The following is a 14,668-nucleotide window of genomic DNA, read 5'->3' on the forward strand; positions in this document are numbered from 1 at the left end:
AAAGCATTAATGGCTTTTGCTGCCTACAAGTCATGTATTAATCGTCTTTTGATGTAATAATTGACTTGTTTGGAATGCATATGTGTAAGTGACCTAGCAGTGAACTTTCAAAGACTTTCACATTTTTCCCTCTAACCTGTCTTTTTTTCTTTTCTCCTTAGAGTAGAGTAGCCACCAGGCAACCATAATTAAGAGACATGATGATCTGGGGTGTGGGCCATTTGTCTATCTGCTGTCAATACCTCTCTGTGGTGGTTAACTGAAAAAACTCAAAGCTTCAGCTCATTTAACTAAACATTGCATCCACCTTTCCCCAGTCCATCTCATCCCCAAGAGATGTAATTAACCAGTGAGCTTGCATGGAATGCAGCCCTGTTCAAACAAACACACCCCTTTATTATAAGTCAAATAAATGTTGGTCAAGAATTTACTCCCAGTCATATCTAGATTACTAGAATTTGGACAATATACTGAAGAGAATCATAAAACTACAAACCAATGTAAAATAAATCAGCACTGCAAAGCAGCCAATTTCGAATCTCGAAGCATAAAATAATATCTGCACCCTCATGTGCAACTTGTGGAGGATACACATCCACAAAAAGTTAGAATTTTCCATTAAAATAGGTAGTTTCAGCTGATTTTAGAAAATTCTAACCTCAACTATTTTTATTCTTAAGAACAAATTTGCAGGTAATATACAAATAACATTTTTGTTTATCTTTTGGTCAACAAAAACAATACTTTCCCTAAATATCCCTGAATGATCATTTCCTTTCCCTTTACATAACACATAACACCAAATACTCAAAAGGTGTGGAGACGGGGTTTTGGGAATAGGATGAAGGGTAGATCAAAGCATTCCTTCTCACCCTTTAGCAGCACAGAGACTTTCATCTCAATGGATAACCTACCCGGAACAGGCTCCTGGCAACATTTAGGTGAGTACGGCTCTGACACATCCCCAGATGGAGACAGATAAAACAGCTGAAGTCTCTACACTCCAAGAACTGTCAGAGGCACAGGCCCCTGCTGAGTCCAGTACAGATAATAACCCTCTGGACTTGCGCATTAATGAACTGTTGGAGATGCACAGACTTGGCAGGGGAACATCTGACAGAGGTACAAGAGATCACATATAGACTGAAGCAAACAGCAGAGTAGTCAGCCCAAGTTCTATCCGATATCATGGTTCTAACATGCAAAGGTATGACTGTCTCCAAGGACCAAGTGGCAGCTATTGTGGAGAACCAGGTCCAGCAGAACAATCAGTATCTGCTAAACAGGGATGAGGATCTTCACATTGGATGATTTGGATGCATTTATTCACTGGCTGGATGAGAGGGGGCCAACTGACCATGACCGTCTGCTTAATTCTTCATCCCCTCATGGGTTAAGGGAGATGCCAAGGAGCACCAACAGGGAAGAGGAGTGACAGACAGGCACTCAGGAATTGTCATCTCTGGATACTCTAGGAATGCCCCAACTCACCACTTCCACTCTGCCAAGAAGCCAAACACCTTGATCAGGTCTGGCCAGGGAAGGTGAAACTGCACTGTGAAGAAGGCTCTCAGCAGGCTGCAGACCTCTAGGCTCTGCACCACCAGAGTACGCCTGCAAAGATATCTGAGGAAAGGCAGAAAAGCAGTCAAAAGCCTTCCTCAAATTCAGCTACAACTACTGAAGCGCCACCAAGATGTAATGGCAGGGACAAGAAAGATTAAACAAAATTGAAGTTACTCTAGGTGCACAACTGTCAGCTTTCTGCACATTTTTACCTAAAACGATTGCATATGTGAAAGTAATCGTGGTGGTTTCGGGTGCTAATGAGTATACACAGAATGCCAATGAAAGATTCTGAGAACTTAATATGACAGAACCTCCAGCAGAGAGTGATGGTGAAGGAGGAAGCTGAGCAGGATAGATTGAGCACTTGTGCTGGGATCTTCAGCAGGTCACCATGGTGAAAGTTGTCACAAGGTGAGGGTTGTCACCGAGTGGGACAACTAGAGCAGTCAAATGGACTATCTTTAGTGGAAAGTGTATCTTGTGCAGTGAAGCATCAGACAAACAAAAGATTTCCTCAACCAGATGTAAACCACAGGCTTAAATGAACATAAATATAATGTTTTCCTTGTTTAACCTTAATTTCTCTTCAGTACTGGTAATGACCTGATGCCAATGGAACAACAAATTCCTGCTTTATGATCTTTGGGCAATCTGTGTGTTCAAATTCCATGTCACATTAAGAGCAAAATTTCAGCCTACCGTCAAGAGATAAGAGTTTTGCTTCTTACTAAATTAAATTCTTCCACCTTTGCTTCTAAAAGCTTTGGATAAGCCTGAAAGATTTGATCCGTGGAATTTATTCCCAAACAAGGTGGAGCAGGCTGAGTTTATCACCTCATGGGGAGCATAGTTTTAGACATCGTATGTGACTACTTCAACTGGTGTTGTTTGTATGCAAATGGTATATATGTTAAATAACATTTAATAGATGACAAATTTTACCTCAAATATTTGTTTTAACTAGAGTACAGATGTAGAACTATGGTTCAAAGTAAGTATAAATTGTATTGCTAATTGAAATCATAATTGTAACAAGTGATACCTGTTTCCTCACATTTGGGCTGGATGGCATTGCTGATGTTTTGGAAATGTAATCAGGAGGCATTACATACATCTTCCAAGTAGCTGTGGAACTATGGGTTTTCTCTGCAGCATAACATCGCCATAAGGTCTATAAAAATCAAGATTTTTTTAAATTTTAGCTGTAGTTAATGGTTATTTTTATAGCCATAAATCATTACAATGTAACGCAGTAAGTTACAAATGTTAGGGAAATGCCATAATATTTAACTAAATGGACAAGTTGCAGAGAGATTTAATAGAAATGATTTAAAAAAACTAAAATAATTTGTTACAGTACACGAAGACAAATGCTTTCCTCTGATGGGAATCCCAAAAAACAAAAGTTAAAGTTCCAGTTATGCCATTCCATAGTGAAATTCAGAAGGATCACTGAAAAATGGTATGTATCTCTTACATGAAAGAATGAAGTTGTTGGATCAACTGGCTGAGATTGACAGATTGTCCTTACATAAGCTCTTCCAAAGCTACGATATCATCATAAGTAGTCAACCAAACCACAAACCAGAGGAGCAGGGTCCAAAAATATCCTCTTTCTAAATGATGGGGATGCCTGATGTGTTTATGCAAAAGACAAGGCTGACATATTTGCAACAATCTTTATCCAGAAGTGCCAAGTGGATGATTTAAGTCAGACTCCTCTGAAGTCTCAACATCACAATGCAGGTAGGTATTCAACCAATTCAATTCTTCATGATATGAAGAAACAGCTGAAGACATTGGATACAGCAAAGACTTTCAGCCCTGACAATATCATTACTGCAATCCTGAAAATGAGTGTTCCAGAACAAGCCATACCCTTAGCCAAGCTTTTCGAGCTCACTTATGACACTGGCATTAGGTATGTCTTGTCCACAAAAAAGCAGAATAAATTCAGTCCGCCCAACTATCAGCCTATTCTCAATCATCATTAAAGTAATGGAAGGTATCAACAGATTTCTAGCAACTTAAACAGTCATAACCTCCTCATTGGTCAAAACATGGACAGAAGAGTTGAATTCTAGAGGTGAGGTGAAAGTCTTTTATATCAAGACAGCATTCAAGTATGGTAACAATGAACAGTAGCAAAACTGAAGTAACTGGATGAAATTGGAGGAAAACGTGTAATGGTTGATGCACTAATTTCATGATTGGAGTTTGCATATCGTCAATAGAAGAACAGAACTGAAAATCATGATAATAGAAACCAATAAATATCTACTGACTATTTTTAAAAGAAATTGAGGGATGTAGGCATCACTGGCTGGGCCAGCATTTATTGCCTATGCCTAGCTGGCCTTGACAAGGTAATGCTGAGCTGCCTTCTTGAACTGCAGGTTGGAGTCATACCTGGTACAAGGAAGATGGCTGGAGTAGCAGTTGTTGGAGGTCAGTCATTTCAGCTCCAGGTCATCCCTGCAGTAGTTCCTCAGGGTACTGTCCTAAACCCAACCATCTTCAGCTGCTTCATCAATGACCTTCCCTCCATCTTAAGTGCAACAGTGGGAATGTTCGCTGATGATTGCACAATATTCAATATTGGCTATGTGGATTGGGAAATGTTACTGAAAGGGATGACAGTGGATAGGCAACGGCAAACATTCAAAGTATGAATGGATGAATGACAAAAATGGTTCACTCCTGTTTAGTGCAAGAGTGCAAGGAGAACAGTGGATGAAGCATGACCTACAAGGGATATTACATAGTATTAGATGTACATTAAAAAAAATATACAAATTGCCAAGAAAAACAACTGACATGAGGATTGGGAAGAGTTTAGAAGTTAAAGGAGGATCAAGGGATTGATTAAAAAGGGGAAAATAGAGTGTGACAGTAAGCTAGCAGGGAACATAAGAACTGACTATAGATTCATACAAAGAGAAAGATTGACAAAAACTAATCTAGATCCTTTGCTGTCAGAAATGGGGACATCTGGAATGGTGAATAAAGAAATGGCTGACAAACTAAATTTATACTCCGCTTCTGTCTTCAAAAAGGAGGACATGAATAATGTACCAGAAACAATGGGAAACAGAAGGTTTAATGGCAGAGAGGAACTGAAGAAAATCTGTATTAATGGAGAAATTGTGCTGGAGATACTAATGGGACTGAAAACTCATAAATCCCGAGGGACTGATAATCTACACCCCAAAGTACTTAAGATACTGGCTTAGAAATAGTGGATGCATTGGTGGTCATTTTTCAAGAGTTTACAGACTGGAACATTTCCTACAGATTGGATGGGTAGTTAATGTAATTGCACTATTTAAAAAGAGAGGTAGAAAGAAATCAGAGAATTACTGATCAGTGAATTTGACATCAGTAGTGGGGGAAGATGCTAGAGTACATTATCAAGAATTTTGTAGCACAGCACTTAGAAAACAATGCATGGATCAGATACAGTGAGGAACAAAAACAAAGTTGCTGGAAAAGCTCAGCAGGTCTGGCAGGATCTGTGGAGGAGAAAACAGAGTTAACGTTTCGGGTCTGGTGACCCTTCCTCAGATACAGTCAGCATGGATTTAGAAAAGAGAATTCCATGTTTAACAAATCTACTGAAATTCTTCAAGTATGTAACTGGTGGAGTTCATCGGGGGAGCCAGTCCATGTGGTTTATTTGGACTTCCAGAAGGTTTTTGACAAAGTCCTACATAAAAAAGATTAATGTGTAAAATTAAAGCGGATGGTGCTGGGAGCAGATTGTTGAGATGAGTAGAAAATTGATTAGCAAACATAAAATAAGAATATGAATAAATGTCTCTTGTTCTGATTGGCAGATAATGGTAGTCAGGCATTGCAGGGATCAATACTAGGACCCAAGCTATTCAGTGTATATGTTAATGATTTAGATGAGGGAATTACATATAATTTCTCAAAATTTACAGATGACATAAAGCTAGATGGAAGGGTGAGCTGTGAAGGGAATGCAGAGATGTTGCAGTTTTATTTGGACAAACTGCATGAGTGGCAAATACATTGCAGATGCTGTATAATATGGATAAATGTAAGATTATCCAAACAAAAACAGAAATTGCTGGAAAATCTCAGGTCTGGCAGCATCTGTGGAGAGATATCAGAGTTAACGTCTTGGGTCCAGTGATCCTTCTTCAGAACTGATGGTAGCTAGGAGGGGCAAGAGTGGAAATGAGAGATAGAGATACATCCCAAAGAGGAAGAAGACCTGTTGGACAGACAAAGGAGTGGTTAAAGGTCAGTTTGGGGAAATGAATAGCTGCTGATGGGAAATAAAAACCGAAAGAACTGTGGATGCTGTAAATCAGGAACAAAAACAGAAGTTGCTGGAGAAGCTCAGCAGGTCTGGTAGCATCTGAGAAGAAAAATCAGAGTTAACATTTCAGGTCCAGTAACGCTTCCTCAGAACTCAAACCTGCTAATGGGACTATTAGTGGCTGACAATGGGTAGTGTGTGGTAGCAGCCCATGTGATAACGGTGGGGAAAGCATGGGGAAAGGTGCTTAAGTCCTAAAATTGTTGAACTCAACATTACGTCCAAAAGGCTACGGAGTTCCCAAGTGGAAAATGAGGTGCTGTTCTTCCAGCTTGCACAGAGCTTCACTGGGGCACTGCAGTAAGCCTGAGACAGAGGTGTTTGTCAGGGAACACGGTGGTGTCTCAAAGTGGTGGGCAGCTTGAAGCTCAGGGTGTGATTTGCGGAGAGAACACAGGTGTTCTGTGAAGTGGTCACCCATTCTGCACTTCATTACTCCAGTGTAGAGGAGACGACGTTGTGAGCAGCGAATAGAGTAGGCTAGATTGAGTCATGTGCAGGGAAAGCATTGCTTCACCTGGAAGGTGTGTCTGGGACCTTGGATAGTGAAGATTCAGATGCAATTCTTTTGGTTTTTTTTGTAAGGTTATCCACTTTGGTGGCAAAAATAGGAAGACAGATCATTATTTGAATGGCTGCAAATTGAGAGAGGGGAATGTTCAACAAGACGGGGGTGGCACAGTGGCTCAGTGGTTAGCACTGCTGCCTCACAGCTCCAGGGACCTGGGTTCAATTCCACCCTCGGGCTGTGTGGAGTTTGCACATTCTCCCCGTGTCAGCGTGGGTTTCCTCTGAGTGTTCCAATTTCCTCCCACAGTCCAAAGACGGGCAGGTTAGGTGGATTGGCCATGCTAAATTGCCCATAGTGCTCAGAGATGTGTAGATTAGGTGGGTTATAGGGGGATGGGTCTGGGTGTGGTGCTCTGAGGGTTGGTGTGGACTTGTTGGGCTGAAGGGCCTGTTTCCACACTGTAAGGATTATATGATTATATGAAGACCTGGGTGTCTTTGTACACCAGTCACTGAAAGTAAGTGCACAGGTGCAGCCAGCAGTAAAGAAGTAAGTATGTTGGCCTTCATGGTATGTTGGTCTCCTTATCTGAGGAAGGGTATTCTTGCTGTAGGAGTGCAGTGAAAGTTTACTAAATTGCTTCCTGGGATGATGTGGATGTGCCAGAGTTGGACTGGGGTAGACAAGGTCAGAAGTCACACAACACCAGGTTATAGTCCAACAAGTTTATTTCAAATCACCAGCTTTCGTAGTGCTGCCCCTTTGTCAGGTGAAGTGAAGAAAAGCATACAGGCACAGGATTTATAGGCAGAGAGATCAATGGGCAGAGAGATCAAAAGATCATACAAATGGTGTGAGTGGAATGTCGAATAACATTGCCCACTGATGCCATTTGACTTCTGACCGATTCCTGGGATGGCAAGACTGATGAAGTGTGAGGACAGATTGAGCTGGTTAGGCTTGTACTCAATGAAGTTTAGAAGAATTAGGGGAGAACCTCATAGAATCCTATAAAATTCCAACAGGACTAGACAGGTTAGATGTAGGAAGGATGTTTCCAATGGTGTAAGGGTTTAGAACTAGGGGTCATCGTTGAAGGATTAGGAGTAAACCTAAATGACAACAAGCTTGAATACATTGTTTTCAGTACCCTCACTTAAATCATTAAGACACTCAACCTTGATTAAAGTATGATGTATTATTGCATGAAACCCAGTTCAATGCAGATTCATCTTGGATTCCAAAATGACACTCAAAGAAAGTTCAGTCCACATTTTTATCATTAATATTGAATGAACGACCTCCAAATTAAGATGAAGAAGTCAAATTGATGAACAACCCTGAACATTCATGCTGCCATTGTTTATATTTTTATTTGAAGATGTCCGTTTGAAATTGCGGCAGATTCATACTTTACTATCAGTAGAATTGAAGCTAATTTTGTGTACATAACACCTTATTCAATGATACTGGAGATAAATTTCCTTAAGAGTGTGAAGCAAAACAAGCCAATCTCTAACCAAATAACTGTTAAATTATTTATGTTGTTTAAGCTGTTGAGATACAGTGGCAATTTTAAACCTACACAATATACTTGCAAACCTTTCTCAAGTAATAATTTAAAACTGATTTTACTGCATGAGACTGCAGGGCATAGCTATTGCAAGCATTCTACAAAGTATTTCCCATTGATTTGTTAAATAAATGGATCAGAAATGAAAGCAGATTAAGACTAGCAGTAAGTAGAAATGTTGCAACTGAAATTGTTAAATAAATTAGTTTTGTGTAAAGTGTCTTATAGATAAAAACAAACTTTTGTTGGTTTAAAGAAATCAGGATTTGTTTTTAAAACTCACTTAATGGATGTTCATTTGTGTTAATGCAGTTTTACACTATTCTGATTACTGGCTTGATGTTTTCAAAATAGCCTCATAATAACATTTTCCACTGTAAAGCTACCTTGAGGCATGGACCCCATAGACCTCATTAAAGCTGGGTCCCAGTGTGTAAGGTATAAATAGCTGAGATCAAAGCACTGATCCTTGCACTTACCTCCATAATAACAGGTCCAAACTGAAAATGACCTGTTTATTCCTACTCTCTACTTTCTGCCCTTTAACCAATCTTCAATCCAGACTAATAGATCACCTTTAACCCTGTCAAGCCTTAACTTGTACAATAATTTTCCCAAGATATCGTATCAAGTGCCTTTTCAAAATTTATCTAATGATTCCACTTTATGTATCCTATTGGTTACACACTCAAAAAATTCCAATAGTTCAACAAATGCAACTTCCCTTTTATAAAACCATGTTAAATCTATCTAACCATATTATTATTTTCTTCCTTTAATAATGAATTTTTCTGATGACAGACATTAGGCTAACTGGGGCTGCCTTTTTATTATTTCTCACCCTTCTTTCTTGTTACATTCACTTTCTGCCAATCCAATGGGATCATTTCAGAATAAAAGGAATTCTGGAAGGCTATAATCAATACATCCACTGTCTCGAAAGCCACTTCCTGAGATCTCAAGATCATATTGAGAGGAATTGGCATTTTAAGTCACCTTAATTTCTCCAGTACTTCTTATACTAACAATGACATCTTATATTTATGTAGCACGTTTAATGTCAAAATACCTCAGAGTATTTCAATGAAGCATCATAAAATAAATTACACAGAGTACCATAACAGATAGGAGACAGTAGATCAGATGACTAAAAATTTAGTCAAAAAGTTTGGTTTCAAGAAATGGCTCAAAGGAGGAATGTGATGAATGCCATCAGGGACAGCTAGAGACAATGCCAGACTAAACAAGAATCCCAGACTAACCACACAAACATACGTCAACTGTGGAAAGGTTTACACAATACAACGGGCTACAAAGTAAAATAGAGTAGAATCACTGACAACAATGCATCCCTTCCTGATGAGCTGAATGCATCCTGTGCCCATTTTGAAAAGAAGGTCAGTGAAATAATGTCACCTCCCCGACAGCCTCAGGTGCACCTGTACCCACAGTCACCACCACAGACATCGGATCGGCCTCCTTGAGTATGAACCCATGGAAAACGGCTGTCCCGGATGTAGTCTCAGAACCTGAACAGACCAGCTGGTGGGAATATTCACAGACATCTGTAATCTTTCCTTACTCTGATGTGAGGTTCCCACCTGCTTCAAGACCACTGTCATCTGGGTGCCAGAGATAAACCAGGCGACATGCCTTAATAACTACTGCCCAGTAACTCTGACATCCATCATTATGAAGTGCTTCAAGAGGTGAGTAATGGCACACATCGATTTCACCTTGCCAGATTGCTTTGATTCACTACAATTCACCTACCATCGCAATATGTCCATTGCAGACACCATCTCCCTGGCCCTACACTCATCCCTGGAACATCTAGAAAACAAGAATACCTACATCAGACTCGTATTTACTAACTTTAGCTCTGCCTTCAACACCATAATTCCAAACAAACTCATCTCCAGGCTCCGAGACCTAGAACTCTGCTGCCTCCTCTGCAACGGGATCATGGACTTGCTGACCCGCAGACCACAATCAGTAAGGACAGACGCCAACACCTCCCCCACAATAATCCTCAACACCGGTGCCCAACAAGGCTGCGTACTCAACCCCTTACTATACTCCTTACACACTCAAAAGAAGAAAAGTACAACACAGGAACAGGCCCTTTGGCCCTCCAAGCCTGTGCTGATCATCATGCCCTAACTAAACTGAAAAAAAAAACAAAGCTCCTGCCCTTATTCAGTCCGTATCCCTCTATTCCTCCCTAGTCATGTAACCATCCAGAAGCCTCTTAAATGTTGCCAATGTGCCTGCTTCCACCATCTCTTCTGACAGTGTGTTCCAGGTTGCTACCACATTTTGCGTGAAAAATGTCCGTCGCACATCTCCCTTAAACTTTCCCCCTCTCACCTTGAACCTGTGCCCCCTTGTAATTGAAACTTCAACCCTGGGAAAAAGCCTCTGACTATCCACCCTATCTATGCCTCTCATAATTCTGTAGACATCTATCAGGTCTCCTCTCAGCCATCATCTTTCCAGTGAAAACAATCCTAGACTTTTTCTTCATAGCCAATGCTCTCGAGACCAGGGAACATCCTGGTGAACCTTCTCTGCACTCTCTCTCCAAAGCTTCCATGTCCTTTTGGTAATGTGGTGATCAAAACTGCACACAATACTCCAAATGCAGCCAAATAAGGGTGTTTATATAGCTGCAACATGGTTTGCCAACTCTCGTACTCCATGTCTCAGCCAATGAAAGCATGCATGCCATATGTCATCTTAATCACCTTGGCCACCTGTGTTGCTACTTTTAGGGAACTTGGATCTGCACACCCAGATCTTTCTGTATGTTGATGTTCCTAAGGGCTCTGCCATTTACTGTATAAGTCGCACCTAAACTTGATCCTCCAAAATACATCATCTCACATTTGCCTGGATTAAACTCCATCTACCATTTCTGTGCCCAAGTCACTAATCTATCTATATCCTGTTGTATCCTTTCACAAATGTCCACAATATCAGCAACTCCACCAACCTTCGTGTCATCAGCAAACTTACTAATTACACCACTCACATTTTCCTCCAGATCATTTATACATACTACAAAGAGCAGAGGATCTAAGACTGAACCCTGTGAAACATCACTAGTTACTGGTCTCCATTCTGAAAACACCCTTCCACCATGACCCTCTGTTTTATATGACCAAGCCAGTTTTGTATCCATCTAGACAGCCAACCCCAAATCCCATGTAATTTTAGTTTTTGTAACAATCTGCCATGTGGGATTTTATCAAATGCCTTACTAAAGTCCATATAAACTATATCCACAGGCCCTTCCCTCATCAAATATCTTTGAATTGTTGAGGAGGTGACAATCAAGTTAGTGAGAAATAACCTTCCTCGTACAAAACCGTGCAGCCTGTCCCTAACTAGTCTATTTTTTTTCCCAAATGTGCATATATCTTGTTCCTCAGTATTTTCTCCAACAGCTTCCCCACCACAGATGTCAGGCTCACTGGTCTATAATTTCCTAGATTATCCCTGCTCCCTTTCTTAAACAAATAAACAACATTGGCTAATCTCCATTATGCTGGAATCTCACCTGCGGTCAAAGAGATTGTGAAGATATCTGCTAATGTCCCAGCTATTTCTTCCCTTGCCTCTTGCAGAAACCTGGGATAGATCCCATCTGGCTCTGGGGACTTGTCTAACTTAATGCAATTTAGGATACCCAAAACTTCCTCGTTAATATATTGCCATTCTCCAGAGTATTCACACTTTCATCCCTGACCTCAACATCAGTCATGTCCTTCTCCTTGGTGAATACCGATACAAAGTACTTATTAAAGATCTCTCCCACTCCCTGTGGCTCCACACAACTTCCCTCCTTTGTCCTTGAGTGGGCCTACTCTTTCCCTTGCTATTCTTTTTCTTCTAATATATGCATAAAAAGCCGAGGGATTATCCTTGATCCTGTTTGCTAAAGACATTTCATGGCCTCTTTTAGCTTTCCTAATTCTGTGTTTAAGTTCCTTCCTAAGTTCTCTATACCCCTCAAGGGCTTTGTCAGTTTGTAGCTGCCTAGACATATCATATGCTTCCTTTTTCCTTTTGACTAAGCTTACAATTTTCCTTGTCATCCATCGTTCCTGAATCCTGCCAGTCTTATCCTTACAACAACAAAAACAAAGTTGCTGGAAAAGTTCAGCAGGTCTGGCAGCATCTGTGAAGGAGAAAACAGAGTTAACGTTTCGGGTCCAGTGATCCTTCCTCAGAACTGATGGTGGCTGGGAAAATGTCAGTTTATATGCAGAAAATAGGCACGTGGGTGTGGTAGAGAGTAAATGATAGGATAGAGCCCAAAGAGAGAGAAAGACAGCTGGACAGACAAAGGACTTGCTAACGATCAGGCTGGGAGGGTGAATAGTTGTTAATGGGGACTAACAACAGGGGGTGGGTAATGGCAGGCTATGTGGCAACAAGGCTTGGTGTGTGGGGTAGGGGGCTGGGACATGGGAGAATTTAGGCCCTAAAATTATTGAACTCAATATTGAGTCCACAGGGCTGTAGGGTCCCCAACGGAAAATAAGGTGTTGTTCCTCCAGCTTGCATTGGGCTTGCTGGAACACTGCAGCAAGGCAGAGACAGAGACGTTGGTCAAGGAGCAGGGTGGTGCGTTGAAGTGGCAGGCAACAGGTAGTTCAGGGTCTTTTTTGTGAGCAGAACACATAGATGTTCTGCGAAGCGGTCGCAAAGTCTACGCTTCATTTCCCGTGTAGAGGAGACCATATCGTGAGCAGCAAATGCAGTAGACTAGATTCTGGGAAGTGCAGGTGAACTGTTGCTTCACCTGGAAGGTATGTTTGGGCCCTTGGATATTGGAGAGGGAGGAGGTAAATGGGCAGGTGTTGCACCTTCGCCAGTTACAGGGGAAGGTGCCGTAGGGCTGTGGGGTGGTATTGGGGGTGAAGGAAGTGTAGACCAGGGTGTCCCAGAGGGAACAGTCCCTGCGGAAGGCAGACAAGGGAGGGGAGGAGAATGTGTGTCTGGTGGTGGCATCTCGCTGGAGGTGGCGGAGATGACGTCTCATGATCTTCTGGATGTGGATGCTGGTGGGATGGTAGGTGAAGATGAGGGGAACCCTATTGCTGTTGCGGGAGGGAAGAGAAGGGGTGAGGGCAGAAGTGCGGGAGATGGGTCAGACCTGGTTGAGGGCCCTGTCAACAACGGAGCTGGGGAATCCTCGGTTGAGGAAGAAGGTGGACATTTCGGAGACTCCCTTGTCGAAGTTGGCCTCATCTAAACACATACGACAGAAACGGAGGAACTGAGAGAATGGGATGGAGAGTCTTTGTAGGAAATGGGGTGTGAGGATGTATTAGTCCAGGTAGCTGTGGGAGTCAGTGGGTTTGTAGTGGATATTAGTGGCCAGTCTATCCCCAGAAATGGAAACAGAAATGTCAAGGAAAGGAGGAGTCAGAGACAGACCAGGTGAAAGTGAGGGCAGAGTGGAAATTGGAGGCGAAATCGATGAACTTTTCCAATTCCAGATGAGAGAGGGAAGCAGCACCGACGATATCATCGATGTATCGGAGAAAGAGTTATGGGTGGGGGCCAGAATGGGACTGGAACAAGGAATGTTCCACATACCCCATTAAGAGACAGGCATAACTAGGGCCCATGCGGGTACCCATGGCAACCCCTCTTACCCAAAGAAAATGAGAGGAGTTGAAAGAGAAGTTGTTGAGAGTGATGACAAGCTCAGCCAAGTGGAGGAGGGTGGTGGTGGGTGGACATTGTTCAGGTCTTTGCTCCAGGAAGAATTGGAGAGCCCTAAGACTGTCCTGGTGGGGAATGGATGTGTAAAGGGATTGCACATCCATGATAAAGAGGAGGTGGCTGGAACTGGCAAACTGGATGTTTTGAAACTGGCGTAAGGCATCAGATGAATCATGGATGTACGTGGGTAGAGATTGGACCGGGGGGAGAAGACTGAGTCAAAGTAGGAAGAGATGAGTTCTGTGGGGCGAGAGCAGGCTGAAACAATGGGTCTGCCCAGACAGTCCTGTTTGTGGATTTTTGGCAGGAGGTAGAAACGAGCTGTGCGGGGTTGGGGAACTATTAGCTTGGAAGTGGAGTTGGGGGGAGATCACCGGATGAGATGAGATCAGTAACCGTAGTGGATACAATGGCCTGATGTGCCATGGCGGGGTCATAGTTCAGGGGAAGGTAGGAGGAGGTATCTGAGAGTTGGCGCTCAGCCCCTGCAAGTTAGAGGTCAGTACGCCAGACTACAACAGCACCACCCTTATCGGTAGGCTTAATAACAAAGTCAGGGTTGGATCCGAGTGCACAGAATGCAGTCAGTTCGGAGGGAGATAGGTTGGATTTGGTGAGAGGGGCAGCAAAATTGAGGCGACTAATGTAACGTCGACAGTTCTCAATGAAAAGATCGAGTGCAGGTAAAAGGCCGGAGGGAGGGGTCCAGGTGGAGGGAGAGTGTTGGAACTGGGCAAAGGGGTCTGTGGGACAGGGAGAGGACTCTTGTCAAAAGAACTGAGCAAGGAGGCAAAGACGGTGGAAGAAGAGTTCGGCGTCATGTCGTGCCCGAAATTTGTTAAGGTGCGGACGCAGAGGAATAAAGTTGAGGCCTTTGCTGAGTACAGAACGTTCAGCATCGGAGAGCGGAAGGTTAGAAGGGATGGTG

At 42.3% G+C, this 14,668-nt stretch overlaps 1 protein-coding gene across 1 annotated transcript in view; it reads right to left on the reverse strand.

The window, feature by feature from the left end:
- The window catches only part of kcnq1.2 (potassium voltage-gated channel, KQT-like subfamily, member 1.2), a 337,327-nt gene that overhangs the window by 232,759 nt on the left and 89,900 nt on the right, over positions 1 to 14,668 (reverse strand). Inside the window, exon 10 of the mRNA XM_048607651.1 lies at positions 2,612 to 2,740. Coding sequence (XP_048463608.1) covers positions 2,612 to 2,740 — 129 coding nt within the window. The remainder of the gene's footprint in view (positions 1 to 2,611; positions 2,741 to 14,668) is intronic.

This window comes from Rhincodon typus, chromosome 18 (genome assembly GCF_021869965.1).
Source record: "Rhincodon typus isolate 14 chromosome 18, sRhiTyp1.1, whole genome shotgun sequence".
NCBI classification, from domain to species: Eukaryota; Metazoa; Chordata; class Chondrichthyes; order Orectolobiformes; family Rhincodontidae; genus Rhincodon; species Rhincodon typus.